General features: G+C 33.6%; 4 protein-coding genes and 2 non-coding genes across 11 annotated transcripts in view; 4 read left to right on the top strand and 2 right to left on the bottom strand.

The window, feature by feature from the left end:
* Positions 1 to 7,691, top strand: part of LOC107023947 (FBD-associated F-box protein At2g26860-like) — a 21,816-nt gene extending 14,125 nt beyond the window's left edge. For 3 of the 6 annotated variants that reach the window (XM_027918418.1, XM_027918419.1, XM_015224795.2), the window contains 3 exons: positions 5,216 to 6,219; positions 6,532 to 6,711; positions 7,043 to 7,691. In XM_027918418.1, the coding sequence (XP_027774219.1) occupies positions 5,218 to 6,219; positions 6,532 to 6,711; positions 7,043 to 7,456 (1,596 nt within the window). In that variant the 5' untranslated portion in view covers positions 5,216 to 5,217 and the 3' untranslated portion in view covers positions 7,457 to 7,691. The remainder of the gene's footprint in view (positions 1 to 5,215; positions 6,220 to 6,531; positions 6,712 to 7,042) is intronic. The other 3 variants (XM_027918420.1, XM_027918417.1, XM_027918421.1) reach the window with 1 other exon arrangement.
* A 475-nt stretch (positions 7,692 to 8,166) lies between these two features.
* On the bottom strand, positions 8,167 to 8,951 carry LOC114078042 (homeobox-leucine zipper protein HAT22-like). Its single transcript, XM_027918546.1, has 3 exons — positions 8,676 to 8,951; positions 8,509 to 8,588; positions 8,167 to 8,428 (listed from the first exon to the last, which is right to left on the bottom strand). Exons 1-3 carry the CDS (start codon positions 8,949 to 8,951, stop codon positions 8,167 to 8,169), a joined length of 618 nt encoding a protein of 205 aa, XP_027774347.1.
* A 952-nt stretch (positions 8,952 to 9,903) lies between these two features.
* On the top strand, positions 9,904 to 9,975 carry TRNAD-GUC. Its single transcript has one exon. It is a non-coding gene; the product is annotated as a tRNA-Asp (tRNA).
* A 1,934-nt stretch (positions 9,976 to 11,909) lies between these two features.
* LOC107025578 (QWRF motif-containing protein 3) lies at positions 11,910 to 14,613 on the top strand. The gene is given in 7 exon segments (XM_015226354.2): positions 11,910 to 13,173; positions 13,256 to 13,375; positions 13,460 to 13,576; positions 13,714 to 13,803; positions 13,924 to 14,031; positions 14,317 to 14,370; positions 14,372 to 14,613. Coding segments are annotated over 7 exon segments (1,701 nt in total). The 5' UTR covers positions 11,910 to 11,988; the 3' UTR covers positions 14,399 to 14,613.
* Positions 14,614 to 15,065: 452 nt separating this feature from the next.
* On the bottom strand, positions 15,066 to 15,158 carry TRNAY-GUA. Its single transcript has 2 exons — positions 15,122 to 15,158; positions 15,066 to 15,101 (listed from the first exon to the last, which is right to left on the bottom strand). It is a non-coding gene; the product is annotated as a tRNA-Tyr (tRNA).
* Positions 15,159 to 16,743: 1,585 nt separating this feature from the next.
* Positions 16,744 to 17,551, top strand: LOC107024619 (protein MHF1 homolog). Its single transcript, XM_027918256.1, has one exon. It carries the CDS (start codon positions 16,818 to 16,820, stop codon positions 17,256 to 17,258), a length of 441 nt encoding a protein of 146 aa, XP_027774057.1. The 5' UTR covers positions 16,744 to 16,817; the 3' UTR covers positions 17,259 to 17,551.
* Positions 17,552 to 19,554: the final 2,003 nt, after the last annotated feature.

The raw sequence follows: 19,554 nt of genomic DNA on the forward strand, positions 1-19,554 counted from the left end.
GGGGGGGGGGGGGGGAGGCATCTCTCCTGTGCTTTCTGAACTTGCTGGATATTGGTCTATGTTTTGATTATTGTTGTGTATGCTTTGATTCTCCATATTTTTTTTATTTTTTTCCTGTGAATTATCTTTCTGTTGTAAGCCTTGTGTCTCTTGATTGTTTACGGGTTGTGTGGAATTGTCTGTAGTAGATTAATTACAATGTTATTAAAAGTGAGCACTTTGTTGCATAAAGCGAGAAGCAAAACGAAGCGAAGCTGTATCGCTTTTTTGTAGTGAAGCAAAGCTATGGTAAAGAAGCAAGCGCTTCAGTCCCAGAAGCGAGAAGCGATACTTCAGTAAAAGCGAGAATTTTCTCGCTTTTCTGCTTAAGTGAGATCGACAGTTCCTAGGGCTTTTTTTAATTTCGTAAAAACACTTTGTGCTTTTTTTCCAAACATTTCCCTCTATTTCACTTCTCTTGTTGTGACACTCTTTAAACTGACTGCAAGATCAGTTTTTCATCTCTTCTTCTTTTCTTTGTTTCTCTGGCTACTGTTTTTTTTTCAACTTGCAGTATGCAATTTTCCCTGTTTTGTTTTTTCCTGTTTTGCAATATAATCTTCTCTGTCTTTTTTTCTTTCACTTCCACAAATTTTTCTCTGCTTTGTATTGCTTTCTCTGATATGCTCTGTTTTTGGTCCATATTCTGTAATTTTCCCTCTGTTTTATAATTTTTTTTGTTGTTAAGTCTCTGTTTTCACCGTTCCTCTTTCTTTGGTAGTAAATTATATTTACTTTTTTATTCAAGGATTGGAAGATTTTCTAAACATGTTATTTCTATTGAATTCTTGGTTATTTATCTATGCATAGTTGATTTTTTTGTTTTTGTACTAAAAAGCGCTTTAGTTGATAAAGGTGTGCGCTTCGCTTCACGCTTCTTGCTTCGGTGAAGCTAGCCCTTGTCGCTTTTTTTTTTTTGCTTCTCTCTCTCCAAAACACTGAGATTAAATAACTCTGATTGGGTTTTGTATTTGCTTGTCTGTTATCTTTGTTGCCTCTTCTTTCTGGCCTTTATTGCCGCAACGTTTTATGTCTCTATTTTTCCAAAAGATGCTTCTGCCCATGGCTTTGTTGTGTCTTCTTTTTTTTTTAACTGTTGTCATGCGGAGAATCCTTTGTCATCTCTTTTCCTTCTTCCTGTTTGTCATCTACATGGTCTACAAGGGCCTCATATTTGTTAGTATAACTAGCTGTTTTCCCTTTGATATCATTGGTCGGCTGATTAATTTTGTGTTATTCTTTTCTTTCCTCTTGTTCCTTTTGGGTGAGTTATTGTTGCTTTCCCTTATTCTTCCTATTTTCAACCTTATTCCTGTTATGATGGGTTGATCTTCCATTCTTGTAAACTCCATTCAACTTTGGCGCGCTAGTTGATTGATTCTCTTTATCTTCCTCACCCTTTGCCTTGTCTTTGACAGTTTTCTTCTTATCCTCTTGTTTATGTAACATCCAACATCCTTGCATATCATGGCCTTGGATTCTACAATGTGTGCAATACTTCGGGAGATAGTCATACTGAAGTCTCTGCCATTTAGATCTCACTGTTTCGGTGTCTTCTTATGCACGGTTTATTTGGATTCTCTTAGAAATTTCTTTGAGTAGATTGAGTTCCACTTTCACCTGAACACAACTTGGTCTAGTTTGGTTATTTGTGGCTTTGTCAATCACTAGGGGTTCACCCACTGCGTTTGCCAATACAATAGAGAACATAGATTCTTTGTCAAACAGGTTTGTAGGCAATCCTAGGATTGATACCCATGCTATTGTAATGGTTGTTTCTTCCTCTGGGTTAAACCAAGGATCCCACTTCAAAAATGTCAATGGCTAATATCTATTCCTTGCTCTTAATTCACATGCTTTGGACATTAACGTCGCATAGTCCTCCAGTCGGGAAATTCTAATCAAAATGTGTCTATCTTCTCGAAAACCAATATTACATGGTCCTTTGATCTCCAATTGAATTGGAATTACCTTCTTCAACTCATATAAATCTGTACCATAGGAGAATATTGCTACCAATGCGAATTGTAAATTTAGCCTTACAATTGATCTATCGAATTCCTTTGTGGTCCACATTGTCGTTGGTTCGCCATGCAAGAAGGTGATTGGTTTGATAATTGTAGGCTCTTCCTCTTGTTGTAGCAGGGTATTGTGCAAAACATCAGCATTATTTAGGGCATTGGTGTTGCGTTTTGGAAATGGATTGTTGTAGTGGGAAGACCAGCTTCGGAGTTTGTGCAGGGTTGGCCGCTGGCTGATGAGGCCATTCATGGTGGTTGAGAGATAGGTTTACAAAGGGTTTAGGTTTTCAGAGAGCATTTCCCCCTTCCCGTTATGTTGAATATATTTAAGTACACACCTCCCTTTAAAGTGATGTGAGCAAGAATTGAACCTGCAACCTCTTTCAACTGTTGAATCTGGAAATGAGAATCTTTCTTTGATTCAACTTGTATTGCATCTTTCTTTTGCCAACGTATCTTGTTATCCTTTCTTTTCCAGGTAAAAAATCCCAAATATTCTGCTTTTAAGATAGTTAAATTTTGTCTTGTCCCATTTTCGGTTAAAATTTGGTTTGGTTCTCGTAAATTTTGTCTTGTCCCATTTTTGGTTAAAATTTGGTTTGGATCTTGTTGAGAATACAATTACATAATAAAAGCATGCTTTCTACAATAGCTTAAACTTTTAGATGAGATTGTCACACACTTCAACATGGTATCAGGGTCATCTCACCGCCACCCGTACAAAAAAGAATTTCAACGTGCTTGACTCATGAAAAAGAATCTAGCCCGCACGTGAGGGGGCGTGTTGAGAAATAAATGTGTGTTCTCTTTAACAACTTAAGTTTTTAGATAAGATGGTCACACATTTCATCAGATCTATTGTAAGCTCCATGCTATATATGAGATTTTGGTTTGTGCTTGTGTACTATTTTGAATAGTGGCTCTTTCTATCTACAAATTATCTACATGTCTAAATATGTGCAAGTATGTGCCATTTCTGATCTTAGAGCGAAGAAATCTGTTCAGAAACTGGTATAAATCTCATGCACTTATTGCATCTGTGTGCAGGTTAACTCTTGTTAGGGGCCATTCAGAATAGAAAATCTGGATTTCTATGTTGTTTTCCAATTTTTGGATCTCGAAATGAAAATGTAGTTATGTAACTCTATAATATGAGCTACATCACTACTTAATGGTTCCATGAGCTCGAATGATATTTTCTGGTTAGATACTAGAGACTTGTTAAGGTTTTCAAAAGGAAGGGTTGCTTGTCAAGCTAGCCTATATATGTATAATAATAATAATAATAATAATAATACTAACAATAATAATAATACTGATAATAATAATAATAATAATAATAATAATAATAATAATACTAACAATAATAATAATACTGATAATAATAATAATAATAATAATAATAGTAGTAATATATTTCTTTCTGTTTTATTTTATTATATAAGGAACTGGAAATATTTGCTTTTTTTTTCAACGGCTCCTTCTTCAATACTGCTAATGACCTATGTGTTTGCCTACCTTATTAAAGGTAGTGACAATGGGTTATTCAAACAAAAAGAAAAGGCCCCTACTTAGTTTCGCAAGCCTTTGTCATTGTTTGGTTTATGATCTCTTTGTTTGTCTTTTAGGTCAATGCCTTTGATGTGTGTGCATATACATTTGTTTTTCCATTGAAATTTTTTTAAGGGCATCCTTTAGAGGTTTTAAAAGTTATTATTAGTATCAGTTATATATATTTAGCGTACTTTTTACTTTTATTTTATTAATTATGATGATATGATATGAACTCAAATGAAGAATTAAGTAGTTTGGGTCTATTATCCAAGGAAATGGAGGATCGGCAAGCATATCACACTTCATATTAGAACATGGGTAGATGAAATGGAGGTTCATATTTGGTGTCTTATGTGATGAGAACGTTTCATTGAGACTTCAAGGTAAGCTCAATGGAGTGGTGATTAGACCAACTATGTTGTACATTGTACAGAGTTGAGTGTTGGCCGAGTGTTGGTCAGTCAAGAACTCTCAAGTTCAGAAGATGAAAGTAGCAGAAATGAGGATGAATAGATGGATATATGGGCATATTAGGAGAGATACGATAGGGAATGAAGATATACAGGGGCAAGGTGGCGGTGACATCCATGCCAGACAAGATGCGCGAAGTGAGACTGCAATGATTTGGGCATGTGAAGAGGAGGAGCACAAATACCCCAATCAGAATATGCCAGAGGTTGAAACGATAGGTCTTAGGAGAGGTAGAGGTAGACCGAGGAAAAATTGAGAGGTGATTAAACCAGACATGCCAGATCTTCCGCTCACCGAGGAGATGACCCTAGATAGGAGAGCATGGAGGTCGAAGGTTAATGTAGACTGTCAGTTGGTAGTCGAGTGACCTCTTCCTAGTGGTAGAGCAGGGATCTAGACTGGGGCACCTATATACTTAAGAATATTGTTATTGTGCTAGCATTATCTTATTCTTCATTTCTATTACTATTGTTGTTACTTTACTTTGGATATCTTTTGTTTTGTTCAAACCTGTTCTGGGAAATGATTTTCTTGAGCCGGGGGTCTATTGGAAACCACCTCTCTATTCAAAAAGGTGGGGGTAAGGTCTACATCTTACCCTCCCCAAACCCCACTTATAGGATTGGGTATGTTGTTGTAGGATACTAGGATACATATAGCTCACCTCAACTTGTTTGGGGCTGAGACATAGTTGTTGTATCCTTTTGATGTTTTGTGTAAGAATAGTTGAGTTTACACTTGTTTGTTATATAAGTGATTACTCTTAGAAAGTTATTAAATTAAGATTGTATTTTCTTGTCTTAGAACCTCTTTTCAAGTACTTCAGAAAACTTCCCAGTATGATTGATCTTATGCTTTATCATCATGAACTGTTATCTCTAAATGGAAATTTGATATGTTGAGATTGATGCACCCTAGGATTTCCTCAATCTGATTAACTTGAGGGGATGAAAAGTTTTGTTCCCTTCTTCTTGGTTTGTAGGAATAACATATGCCAGTCACTCTCTATAGATTAATCCTCAATCTGGAAAAAACTGTTCTTTCTGAATATCCCAATTTAAGGCTGAAGATTTTCTTCAGCTCATAGTTTTCAATTTTTCGCACCTAAAATGTGTTGTGATGTTTTACAGAAATGAATATGTCTGCAAAACAAAGAAGCAGTGTTTTTGACGAAGACCTCTTCAGTGGACTACCAGATGCCATCCTCATCCATATTCTCTCCTTGTTGCCATCAAAGGATGTTGTCAACATAATGTTAATTAGAAGATTTCATCACCTCTGGCCATTCATCCACACACTCAATTTCGAACAATGCATGTGGCCGCGGCACATATGTGGCTGTTATGCTCGAGGTAGTCGTCCAATCTATGATGAGAAGTATGTTAACTTTGTTCGTCATGTGCTTCTTCTTCATAAGGGCCCAACTATTAATAAGTTCTGCCTTAAGTTACATTTTAGATCATTTTATGAATTTTGGCTAAGAGCATCCGGCAGAACAAACATATGGCAGTATGATTTCCTGAGGAGTGAGAAAAGGATGGGTAATGAAATTGGTACCTGGATCCAGTTCGCACTAAATAAGAATTTAAAGGTCCTTGACTTGTCTTTCTATGAGCATGGTACAGACCACCCACATGCTTTTTATGAGCTGCCTAATTGTGTTCTAAGCTGTCCTCATTTGGTTGAACTCCGGTTGACATACTGTAAGATAAATTTAAAGAGGAACAGTGAGCTCAAGTCTCTAAAAACATTATATCTTGATAATGTTTTGCTAATGGAACAGTCAATGAATTATATTCTATCTGGTTGTCCGATGCTTGAGGAATTGACGCTGCAGCTTTGCTATTCCCATAAAGGAGTGGTTCTGCTCAATTCAAATTTAAAGACATTGAAGCTTCACATTAGATGGTTTCAACCAAGGATACGTATCTCCTGTCCAACTCTCCTATCATTCGATATGTCTGGAGCTGTGGAGTTGCTGGATATTGCAAATGTAGCATCTATTGCTGAAGTATCTGTCAAGCGTAATCTAATATTTGACTTCAATGAGGACAATAATTACCAAAACTTGAGAAAATTCCTCCAAATATTTAGCGGGGCCAAAACTCTAAAACTATGCTCCTGGCTTGCTCTGGTACACACCTTTTCTCTTTCTTCATAACTTCTCCAGGTATAATTATGATTCCTGACTCTATGGAAAGATAACCTTTTAGGGTGATACACTAACTATAAACTGGATTAGAGGGGTTATGGTGTTGGGTTTTGTCTTTAACATCTCAGACTCAGGCATCTGTCAATATTTTATGTACATTGTGCAATCAGCCTTTTAAGGCTTTTGTTACTTACCCTGTTGTAGTCGGTACAAATCCTTGTTCATTAAGATCAATACAAAAATCACTATTTATTTTGTTTCTTGAACTCTTATGTTTAATTTTTGTCTGCCTAGGCATTTTCTATGTGGCAGTTGAACAATCTACCATCTCCAACCTTCAGCTGCAAATCTCTTCATCTTCAATTGGATTTTGTGATATGGCACCTACCAGGAATACTGAACTTGCTGAAGTGCTGTCCTTGCTTGGAGAATCTTATCATCGAAGTTACTTCTTACGATGAATTTACACCCTACGTATGACAAATTTTAATTGTTTTATTGCTCTTGTTGCTATCTGTGTTTATTGCAATGTTTGTTTGGACAGTTCACTAACCAGAGTAGGTATGACTGGGATATCTTGTTTTCTAAATCTATTTTCTTCTCCAAAAGATAAACAACAGTATTTAAGGTGGATACTTAATTTTCAGAACTTGTATGGTTTTATATATATTGTTTGACAGTAATCTAGATGTGTTCTCGTCTAGTGTTACCCTAGCAATTTGTATTTTTTAGTCCTATTCAGTGTCTGTTATTATTAAGTTGGTACAACTCTTAATGTGGAGATTTTTTCTTGTGCTTATTTTAGAATGCACTCTCCTGGATTCACCTATATGAGTTTGATGCTGGTGAATATCGGAATATGGTAGATGTTCCTGTCCAGTGCTTGATTGATCACCTCAAGACGGTGAAGGTAGCTGGTATCGTAATGGAGAAACAGATGATTCAGTTTCTGGAATATTTGCTCGGGCATTCCATGGTGTTACAGAAAATGAAGATATTTGCAAAAAAGAAAGCCCCTGGTAAGGCTTATGGAACCTCTAACCCAAATAGTCTTACATCTGGTAAGGCTCATGAAACCTCTGACCCAAATAGTCTTACGTCTGATAAAGCTTCAACCTCTAACCCAAATAGTCTTACATCTGATGAGGCTCATGAATATAAAGAGAGGCTTCTGAATGCACCAAAAGCCTCTGCCGCTGCTGCAGTCTTCTTCTACTGAGGTGAACCCTTCAGACGTATTTAACCAGATGCTTTTAGTTCGAACAGTTTGTCTCTGGGAACTCTCTTGCAATAAACAGCTAGCTGTTATTGGTATAAGGTGTAAAACTCCTGATAACAATATGCACAATGAATTGTGCTGTGGACACAATTTCCTGCATTTTCTGTAATAACTGTTGAACGGCTTTCCTGTTGGATGTTATTAAGTTTTTCTTTTGTGAAATTGATTTACATGAGTACCTAGTAGAGGAGAAAGGTAGATTCATGCATACATAAACTGACATGCATTTCATAAAAATACTCCACAAGACTATTCTGTTTTAACCAAGTTTCTTGAAAACCAGAAGTGTTTTTTTGCTGCTGCTTTTTGAAAGTGCTTATTTTAGAGAGTTGAGGTGTTTGTCGAAGCTTTTAGAGAACACGTAAGTGCTTTGAGTACTAGCAGGAAATTTTCAGAAAGTTGAAAGTATCAGAGCTTTTCTCTGGATACAATCTGCTATTTTTCGAAAGCACTTTCTGAAATAAGCAGATTTTAAAAGCTTGTACTATACATTATCAACCAAACATTGATGAACTAGAGAAACATAAAGGTTCATTTCATGTTTGTAAGATTGAATATCTATATTACATGTCATGCTTTGTTTTAAATAACAACTTTCTGGTAAATAATGGGCTCTATTATTTCTTCTTTCCATAAACAAGATTTTTGTTTCAATTTGCTCTTTTGGACAATCCATCATCCAGTCCTGTTTCATGTTTTTCATCAGTGTCACCTCCTGAAATTTTCTGGCATGATGAACACAGAACCAGTGTCTTAGTCTTAGAAAGATGAAACGGCGTCGGCGCCCGTTGATCAATCTTGATGGATCTTAGCTCTTGCAATTCTTTCTTTAGCCTATTATTTTCATCATTCAGACTCTGGCACCATTTCTTCATGAACTCACAATCTACTTCTGTTTGCTTCAGTTTAGTCCTTTATAACACATATTCAGAATCAAAAATTAAGAAGTGATTATATAATAAAATAGATATAGTAAATAAGATTTTAATTACCTTGCTCTTCTATTCTGAAACCAAACTTCTACTTGTCTTGGTTTGAGTTTTAATTTTGCTGCAAGTTCTTGTTTCTGACCCTGCATCAGGTTATACGTGCAACGATAAGTGTAAGATTTCTTTAGCCTGTCAGTCAGTGTATATAAGTTAAATACATTTAACGATACCATAGCGAGTGTAGTGTGCTGTTTGAAACTGTCTTCAAGCAAAGTTGATTGTTCTTTTGTAAGCCTCAGTTTCTTTCTCATACCAATCTTCTTACTTTCACTGTTAAATTTGGTATAATTTTTACAAGTTTTTGAGCTAGATCCATCAATCTTGCTGGTGTCATGAAGAGGAATAATAGATAGATCTAGACATGTAATTTTTTTCTTATGATGATCACTTGTGGCAAGTCCAAGTGTGAGCCTGGTGTCACAAGCTTCATTGCTATTATTTCCCATAGTCGGAGTCGGAGTCGTCTGTGTTAGAAAGCGTTTTATGTGTCTGATATGATTTGAGAATGGTAGTGAAACTGTTTCGTTGAGAAGGATCTTTATATGGTATATGGTTTAGTTTCAACAAAATGAATGAGATTTTGATTAATTGTGTATTAATTACTTATACAAGAGTCATTAATAATTAAGTATGAGTTTAATGATAATTATGGCATGCGTTTAAAACAATTGACTCCTCTTAAGGAAACCAATAACTTACACTTTGAACAAGAATTTTGTTTGACTATTTCCCATAATAATTTTAATGTATTCAAAAAGGCTTTTCCTGTGCCAATTCACTATAGAAACTATTAAAACACATTTATGATAAATGAGATAGGATTGACTCATACATTTAGTAACGATTATTCATGACAAAAAGAATCATGTAATTAGATTAAAAATTAAAATAAAAACCCCATTAAGTGAGTAGGAGTTTATTTTGCTTCCATCCCAGAATAATTATCGTGTTTCTCTTTTCGGACAAACATTCTTATAAAATAAAAATTAACCATATACTCCTTCCGTTCATTTGTAGTTGTTACTGTCTGACTTGACCCATCCAATAAGAAAACAATTATTGATATAGATATTTTACCACACTATTTCTATTAAATGAGGTTTTATACTACTCCCTTCGTACAATAAATTTTGTCTACTATACCAAAAATAGATACTTGTCCAGTCTATGGATAATTTTTCACTTAGTTCCTAATTTACCCTTATTATTAATTATAGTCATTTTTTAATTATATTTTTCAAGATATTGTATTAATTATATTCAAAGGATGACGTAGTAAAATTACTCTTCTATTTATAGTTTATTAAGGGATGTGTTAAGTCAGTAGTGAACGATTATCAGGCCTTTGGAAAATAATTTGAAGGATAAGTCAAATTAAATAGTACGACAAGCAACAAGGTCGTTGTAGTATAGTGGTAAGTATTCCCGCCTGTCACGCGGGTGACCCGGGTTCGATCCCCGGCAACGGCGTTATAAATTTTTTTTCCTAAAAATGTGTGTGTGTTTCTTTGTTGTTGGTTGTTTCCTTTTTTGTTGGGGGTTAACTTTGAAGTATAAAACTAAGAAATATTTAAGTTTACTGTATAAACTATTTAATGACTTTATCTAGAAAACAAGTTACAAACAAACTTACCCCTTGGTTAAGTGATGTAACAACTATTATATCAAGCTAATAATTTAACATCTTATGTAAATTTCAAAAGGATTAGAGGGATAACCAATGTTTTAAAATTAGTTATAGGCAGAATAGTTTCTCCTCGTACATAGAGGCGTATTCAGGATTTTGAGATGATGAATGCACTATTTATAAGAAGGTTGATCTATAATATATGTTAGATCGGTTCGATCTTTAGATTTTTTCTACTGAAAATCGTTAAAATTTTAAATTATAGGTCTAATATTAATTCATATATGTTTGTGTGTTTGTGTGTGTGTGTGTTGAATTAATTAGAATGCAACAAGTGCTACTGATTCCCACTTATACTTTGTTTGGATCATTGTTACCCATTGTTTCATAATATATATTGAATTGTATTATACTCTATTGTACTGTATTATATGGTAGATACAATATTTGGTCAGACTGTATTGTTTGTTGTTGTTTAATATCTTTAATCATTCTAGTATAGGACGTTTGACTATATTTAAATAATTAAGGTAAAGGGTAAAATAATATTTTTGAAATATTATGTAAAGATATAATTGAAAAAAGAAATTAAGTAACAATGGGAATCCGGTGATCCCCCCTCCTAGATACGCATATGCTTGCAAAAATATGAAGCTTAGAATCTTTTATTTACCATATTAGGTTCTTATCGTTTAGTGACGAAAGCATGATGCAAATAAGATTATCATTGTGTGACCTATAAGTTAATAGTTATGGAAATAACAAATGAGAATAAATTATATTGTGTTTTTCTTTTAGTTCGTTTCGAAATATTAAAGAAACTTGAGTCATCACTACTAATTAACTCGAGCCACCATTACTGAAATTAGTCATTAATATTTATATTTGAATAGGTTATTTATATTATATTCTCTTCTGACTAATTTTAGTAATTAATATTTGTATCATAATAGGCCTGCTTATATTATACTCTCTTCTTACTTTATGAAGTTGTGATTCTTGAAATTGTGTTCGACATTGGATATATATTTTGTTTTGAAAAAAAAAAGTAAATTTTTGTGAGTAAAGGTGAAATCTCTCAAAAATTGCTAAATATTTTAAAGAACGATTTTTAAATATATGATCAGATATATATTTAAAAATAAAAATTTTAAAATTTATAATCAAACAATCAACTCAGTACATTAATTAAATAACATAAGTCAAATCCCAAACTTAAAAGCCACAAGTGGCACCCTATTTTGCTAAATTGCTAATACTAAAAATGCCGGCTAAGTTAATCAAACAGACTCCTCAAACATCACTCTTTGTAAATAAAAAATTAAATACCATTAATTTCTCCTAACCCCAAAAATTAATCCTTATCTATGTCATTTGTTTTCTTAAGGACTCTATCCAAGTCAACAAACATTCAAATTTTCACTTTTAAATATAAAAACCCAATATTACCCTTTCATCTTCTCACCAAAAAAACCAGATCCGTTTGGATTGACTTTTGGCTTATAACTTATAAGTCAAAAATCATAAATTAGGATTTATAACTTATGATTTTTGATTATTTTTGTTATTTTGACTTTAAAATAAGTGTTTATAAACACTTTTTAATTTTATCCATATATTTCAAAACTGTTTAAAAGCTATTTTAATTTAAAAATACCTAAAATAAATCAATCCAAAGAGACACTAAAACCTTTTTAACTTCGCAACATATATTTACTAAAATCCGGCTTAAGCATCTAAGTTGCCGCCACATTTTACGTATTTGTTTTTAGTTTCATTCATTTTTGCTAATAAACCAAAAAATCAAACAAATTGTGAGATTGTTGTTTGTTTTGTTGCTAATTTTGTTTGTTGCTATGAAGGAAAACTATGAAAATGTGGGATTTGGTGATTCATTGAAGCCAAAAAAATCGAAATCTAGAGAAGTAAGTTCAAGATATTTGTCTCCAACTTCGAATTCTTCAATTATTGATGATAAAAATCAGTCTCCAGAAAGTATAGTATCGAAAACAAGATCATCAACTGATTATAATAAGCATAAAAGTCTCGAAAAATCGGGATTACTGGGTAAGCTTTGGCCGTCTTCATCTTCTCCGAGTTCAATCATGGATACTTTTGGTAATCACTTAGGAAATGAGAGATTAAAAGACGTTGAAGAGCGAAAAGATCTCGAAAATTCAAATTCAAATTCTCATCCCCTGTTTTTAAGTAAGCAAAAGAGCTGCACAGGGTTTAGTAGATTTGAGAATGAGAAGGAAAGAACTAAAGAGAAGGAGAAAAGACGATCGTTTTTTGGTGGATCCGGAAAAATCAAGTTTCCAGGGAAATTTTCGAATAATTCATCCAAGTCTTCGAATTTATCGGATGGTAGTACTGGCCAGATTGCCTCTGGAAGATTTTCTGTTGATGCGAATTCGCTTGGAAGAAGATGTAATTCAGCAAGAATTAGATCAGATATTTTATCTGATATTATAGCAAATGAATCAGAATCCGAATACAGTGACATTTGTTCAAATAACAGTTTTGATTCCCCTGTTTTTGGGTATATGGCACCAACAATAAGTTCACGAAAGTCTGGTATCGAAGTTCCATCTAAATATATGCAAGATACATTATCCAAATCGCGAAGATGGAGTTCAGATTGCACTGTTCCAAAGCCAGAGTCTCCGAAATTAGGACTCAAATTCAAAAATCCAATACAAAAGGCTGCTACTTCACTTAACAGCAAAACTTCTAAATGGGCTTGGTCTCCTGGAAGGCCGAATTCGCCTCCTGTATTGATTGAAAATAGAGGGATTTTTACGTCGAATATGAAGCCTCCTACGAGTCCTTCTAAAGGGAAAAGTGTTGGGAATTTCCTTAGCATGGGGCTTGAATTGCTCAAAGGTAAGAAATTTTCTTCTGGTGCAGCATCTCCTCTTAGGCCAGGCACTACGGAGAGCGTCCATCGTTTAAAGATACTTCATAATAAATTGTTGCAATGGAGATATGTAAATGCCAGAGCTGATTCAGTCCATCACAATATCAGTAAACAAGCTGAGGTCAGTGGCGGAGTCAAAAAATTTTCTAATATATTACTATAAAGAGTAATTTTTGACCTTGTTTATTTGTTTTTTCTCTTAGACAAATTTAGTATATGCTTGGGATGGTTTAATAAAAATGAGACAATCTGTAGTACAAAAAAAGCTGCAGCTACGGAGGCAAAACCTGGAAATGAAATTGAGTTTTGTTCTTCGTTCTCAAGTAAGAACTAATTTAACCTTGACGAATATTGATCAGACAGTAACAAAAAACCATCACAATTTTTTTTCGCGATGTATTGTGCAGATAAAGTTACTAGAAGGATGGGGTTCTATTGAAAGGCAGCATTCTTCAGCAGTGTCAAATTCCGTAGATTGTTTACAATCAGCATTGTGTAGGGTTCCTCTCATTGAAGGAGCAACGGTAAGTCCAAAGGCGAACATGTCTAAAAAGTAACTTTTGATCTGTGCTATAATTTTCCGATGGATGATGTTCACCCTTCACTTTATGTGGCTACGTATATGCCACAGAGCATTTCACTGACAAGATTAAGCTTGTAGGTGGAACCACAATCGGCTATTATTGCTCTTCAACATGCATCAGATGTATCTACATCGATCACGTTGAGATTATCCAATTTCTCATCAGGAGTAAGATTTTGGTTGCTCTAGTTTCTAGCATTGCTTATAGTGTCTCGGATTTAATTTATATATGCTGACAATATAAAAGTTTATACGAGATAGTTTAACGTGCTTGAAATTTTCGATCAGGCTGAAAAAACTGCAGAAGTAATGAAGGAAATGGCAGAGATAGTTGTACAAGAGAAGTTGTTGTTAGAAGAATGCTTGGAGCTTTTCAAAAACATTTCAACACTAGAGGTTGGTTTCTCAATTTATAGAATTATTGCTTGCATTATACAAAGTTACTTATTATTAATATGATATACCTACCCTGTGTTTCAATTTATCTGTTTTACTTTCCTTTTTGGTCTGTTTCAAAAAAAGATGTTCATTTCTGTTTTATGGCAATTCTTTAGTTTCAATATTCCACGTAGCATGTTTAAGATCATAATATTAAAGAACATTTTAATACGTTCAACATAACTTGATAAGATTAGCATTTGAGCTCTCTTTGTAAATCTTTTCTGTGTTTTGTATTAGCAGAGTCAAGAAAGGTATTTAATATGCAGCATTATCCAATTAAGACAGCAACTGCAAAAAAGAGAAGAGAATGGTATATGTTTAATCATTTGATCTCAGAAGACAAATGCTCAAGGATTTACCGTCGGAGAGAGGCGGAGTCAGAATTTCAATTTTATGGGTGTTGAGTCTCAGAAGGATGAGTTTCGAGTGTTAATATCTGAATTCTAAATTTAATATTTGTACATATTTAGTGAACTTATTAACATACACGCATTCAACTTTCTGAAGGTAGAAGCAAGAGTAGCATTATTTTGTCGATTTATCCATTGTATGTATGTTAGTGACGTACGCAAATTAATTTAGTACAAGCGTGAAGATAGTGGTGAGGTATTCGTATTGGAACTTCAATTAATCCAGATTTGTGTTACGTAAAGCTCGTTTAAGGAGGAAACTTTTTTAACGAGAACTTTTTTAATATTTAAAACTTCAAGTTAAGAGTGAAGAGATCATATCCATTCCATCATAATTTTTATTGATAGCTTTAACTTCAATTATAGTTTGGCAAAGCTTGCCACTCTTTTTCTTTCACTTCTTTTTGAGTTAACGATTGCAAAATAATGTTATTTTGACCATAGTTTATCCTTTTGTAATACAACTTGAAAACGAATAATATTTTGTTATAAAAATTAATTTTATTACTTCCGTTACGAAAAAAAAAAGAGTTGATTACATATTCAAAATTTGTTGTATTATTTTTTCAAAAATAAAAATCCGACCAACCGGATTCGAACCAGTGACCTAAGGATTAGCTGAAAGGCTTTGCCCACTACAGTCCTCCGCTCTACCAACTGAGCTATGGTCGGTTGATGAAATACATTTGCTTCTAAATTTATTAAAATTAAATATTTTTTTGCCATCTTTCTCTACACCTAGTTATTATAATTAGTACTATATAATAGATTATATAAGTCATAAGTACTTACTTCTTTCAATTTTTTTCCTTGCACACTTTTCATATATGTCACATTATCAAAAATTCAAAATATAAGTCTACGTTACAAATGATTTAATTGTTATTTTTGATATCGTCAAATCATTTATTATTATTTTTTCCAAAAAAATTGAATTTCAGTATCTTACTTTATTAGTCTAATTTCGATATCATAGTCACCCCTTTCTCATTTCCCTTTTTCTTGATAAAGTAGAGTGAATAACTTTCTTCTTTGCTATTTTTGTCATACCACAAAGAAGTCACATAATCACACTTAATATTCTTCCTCCAACCCTGAAAAAAGCACTCAATTATGTGAACTGAATTTATTACATATTCATCTAACTAGGGAATGTTGCTAGTTAACATGTTTAAATTCCTTTCACAATTAATCACAACATAATTGAATTATATTTTATTCTCTCTATATAATATTTATCATTTCATGAATGTGAGTTTTTCTATTATGAACTTTAATCGATATTTTGTTAAAAGTATGAGTACTAATTACCATAACTTTTTTTTAATAATAATAATAGTATAGTTAGTGAAAATTTCACTAAGTGAGGTCTGATGAGGATATAGTGTATGCAAATTTTACTATTATCTCGTGGAAGAACAACAATAACATATAAAGTGAAATTTTACGAGTGAAGAAACTATTTTTTTGAAAAAAAATAATAATTACAAGATATATTACTATATACTCCCTGTGTCCCTAATTACTTGTCTACTTTTGAATTGACATAAATATTAACAAAACAGTGATTGACATAGTGAGTTTACCATTTTACCACTATTAATTATAAAGTGAGTGAATTAAAAATTTAAGATTTTAAGTTCAATTTTTTTCAAAGTAAGTAATTGAGGATACAATCAGTGAATTTTTTTATCCTTTCCTAATTTGTCAAAATAAACTAATAATTGGAGCGACTAAAAAAATGAACAAGTAACTAGGGATCACAGTTGTTATCTCAGTGAAAAGGGGAATATAGTAGGGAAACTTACATAAATATACTATAATAGCAAAAATATTTGTCATTTATAGCAATAGTATATTTTTTTCACTTTATGAGTTTTAATTCATTTATAATACAAGTTTAATACATATTACAAAGAACAATTTATTATTCACATGTAATACAAGTTTAAATAATGGATAATACATTTATCACACATTTTAATACATTTATAATACAATGTGTCAATTTTTTACCAAACAAACATAATATATTTTAAAAAACAATTATATTTTCATATATTACATACATAATTTACTTTTAATTCATAATGCATATTAATAATATTGCTATAAATGATAATAAATAAAAAATATCGCTAAAATCAGTAATTATTTATTAAAATGTATGAATTTATGTAATTTTTTCAATATGTAGTATTGGGCTGTTTTGGTATAACAGGCCTCGGCCCATTTGTAACAAGTTGTACTAATCTCTCATATATTCTTCTTCTTTTTCCAATCTGTTTCCCGCGCATCCTTCGCAATCGGCAGGGAGTTTGCGAGTGCGATATGTTGAACAATTCTCCTACAATGGAGGATCTCGACGGAGGAATGGCAAGTGATGTAGAGAGAGAAGAGGAAGAAGCTGTGACCGACTTACTCCGAGATCGATTCCGATTATGCACCATCTCTATTGCCGAAGATGAGGCCAAACAATGCGGTATGGAGGTTTCTCAACCGATCATCACATGTATATCTGATTTAGCCTTCAAGTTTGCAGAACAGCTATCAAAAGACCTAGAATTATTTGCACAGCATGCTGGTCGGAAGTCCGTAAACATGGAAGACGTTATTCTTTCCGCACATCGGAATGATCACCTGGCTGCCTCATTGAGGTCCTTCTGTAATGACCTCAAAACAAAAGAGCCCAATTCGGAGAGGAAGAGGAAGAAGAATCCCAAAAGGGAAGGAAGACTTGCTCCAGATTTACTTCGTACTCCAGACACTTAGATTAGAGGTATGCCCAGTTTTACCATGTATCAAGTTAGCCTAATAGCTTAGTGAGAGCAGCAACCACAACCTTTCGAAGTAAACAGATTGACAGCATTACTGAAAAGTAGCGCCTAAAGTGGAAGGACAAGAAAAACTTCTGGATTTGAACTTCCATGTCTCATTAAAACGCTTGGAATAGTATTTTGTTTGCCTGTATTCCTATTTCCTTTGCTTCAGTGCCTCTAAGGTTCAAGTACTTTTGTTAGTTGATGAAATGACTTATTGAAAAATTTGTCTCGTATGTTGAGGCACTCGAAACTGTCCTTTCTAACTTTATGTATTTTTTTCGCCTAAATAGATTGACCAGCACTAAACTAACATAAAACTAATTGTATGTTGTGATTTGGAAAAAGCAAATGCATATTGATTGGAGAAGTTCAATGGTCAGGCACTGGTGTAGAAGGAGTTTCCGAGCTTTTGAAATAATAGTTGTGGCACTCTCTTTCTTTCATAGTGAAGGAAGCTTTGGCTTTGTTTTGGACCTGTACTTGTCAGTGAAGTGAGAGCATAAACGGGGCAAAAGTAGACATCTGGCACATTAGGGAGGAAATCTCATCTGAGAAAGGCGGCTGATAGGATAGCTCTATTTTATTCAAAGGGAAAAACAACCTCAATAATCTTTAGGGGGGGCTATATAGGTCTCTGCTGTTGACAACCTATGTATTATCTGCATATTTAGTTTTCATTTTCTTGAAGCTCTTTGTAGAGATTTTTGGTGAATGGATCGCATAATGGAAGTAGCAGGTGGCAGTGAGAACCTTCTCGTTCCGATTTTATGAGTAGTAGATTGAATAACGTTAATAGGAAGCATAAAACAATATGAATGATATAATAGAATTGAAACGTGGACTCTGCATTACTGGGAACCTTTTCGTTTGCTTACTTCTTTTTCTTCTTCTACCAAAGACAGGTATAAGTATATTTCAATATCACACTAGCTTGATAGTTGAAAGCCTGAATATATTTATAATTATGAAAGTAATGCAAGTATGGTACAAAGTTTAATTAGATAATATACTTAGAGTTCATGAGACACCTCATAAAGAGAGAATGTGGATACACTAAAGATTGACTTCGGATTTACATCAAAGGTCTTGATGTAGTCACCACAAGAGACTATCTGGAAAATTTCCTCAACCCCCTGCAACAATGAGGGGAAAGCCCTAATATATGTCAATGATTTAGCAGACACTTTATGTGAAAGGAAAGTTTTCTCCAGCACCTTAATCATTACTCCCTCTTGTCCAATTTATATGAGTGAGTTTGACTTGACACGGAGTTTAAGAAATAAAAAAGTACCTCCGAAAGTTATGGTCTAAAATAAGTCATAGATATTTGTGTGGCTAGAAATCATTTCATTAAGGTAAAATAGGCATTATAAAGTGAATTTGTTACTAAATATAGAAATATGTCATTCTTTTTGGGACCAATCAAAAAGGAAAGTAAGTCATTTAAAGTGGGACAGAGGGAGTACTATATATTTGTGCCACGTGTTTTCTTAGTAGAGATGAAGAAAAAATATTAATCTAGAAATATAGAATTCTCTTAGCTGACTGTGACAATTGCAGTTCGTGGAGTCAGTTGTCTATTTTACACTCAATATGGCATACTTTCGAAGCATTTGATATAAGTTGTCGTGTCACATTTATATGATCTGAAACTTTGCATTTTGTGATTGTATCGTTGTCTGGATGGGGCTTGCTTTTCTACGGTGGATATAAGTTGTTCACTGGAGGCAAGAAGAGTAAAGAAGAGGTATTCACATGTTTCTTACAAACCCTGAACATTGCTATACTTGTGCTTTTCACTAGTCCAACTTCCAAGAATTGGATAGAATCAAATCTTCTGCAAGAATAATGTGGCTTCGTTATCAACTACTTCATAGTGACCTGTTCAATTTGCAAATGGTAGATCTTTGTAAGCCCAGTCCATTAAAAGCTGATTAGGAAATAGAGAAGGCACTATAGTAGCTTACTTACCTGTATTTGTGTGGAGCTAGAATATTTGGCAGGCATTACTGAAGATCAAATATGGAAATCTCATACTGCCGGATGGCATGGTGAAATGGTTATTTAAGCATTATTAGATTGAGGAAAACAGGATCCTGCATTTCTTGTATAGATTCCTGAAAGCAGTGACTTGATTTTATTCACCTGATGACGAGGGTGTTCTAGCTAGCATCCATATTCTTCTCATTCTTTATCTAATTTTTTTCCGTTCAACTTTCATATGAGTTCTAAGAAAGTAAAAAGAG

This window comes from Solanum pennellii, chromosome 7 (assembly GCF_001406875.1).
Source record: "Solanum pennellii chromosome 7, SPENNV200".
Lineage (NCBI taxonomy): Eukaryota > Viridiplantae > Streptophyta > Magnoliopsida > Solanales > Solanaceae > Solanum > Solanum pennellii.

What these genes read in the sequence shown, in the direction of transcription:
- LOC114078042 (XM_027918546.1), bottom strand. Translation starts at nt 8,951, where the DNA reads ATGGGAAATAATAGCAATGAAGCTTGTGACACCAGGCTCACACTTGGA. An exon ending in AGCACACTACACTCGCTATG is followed by an intron (nt 8,589 to 8,675) that starts GTATCGTTAAAT and finishes AACCTGATGCAG; the next exon opens with GGTCAGAAACAAGAACTTGC. An exon ending in TTTCAGAATAGAAGAGCAAG is followed by an intron (nt 8,429 to 8,508) that starts GTAATTAAAATC and finishes TGTGTTATAAAG; the next exon opens with GACTAAACTGAAGCAAACAG.
- LOC107024619 (XM_027918256.1), top strand. Translation starts at nt 16,818, where the DNA reads ATGTTGAACAATTCTCCTACAATGGAGGATCTCGACGGAGGAATGGCA.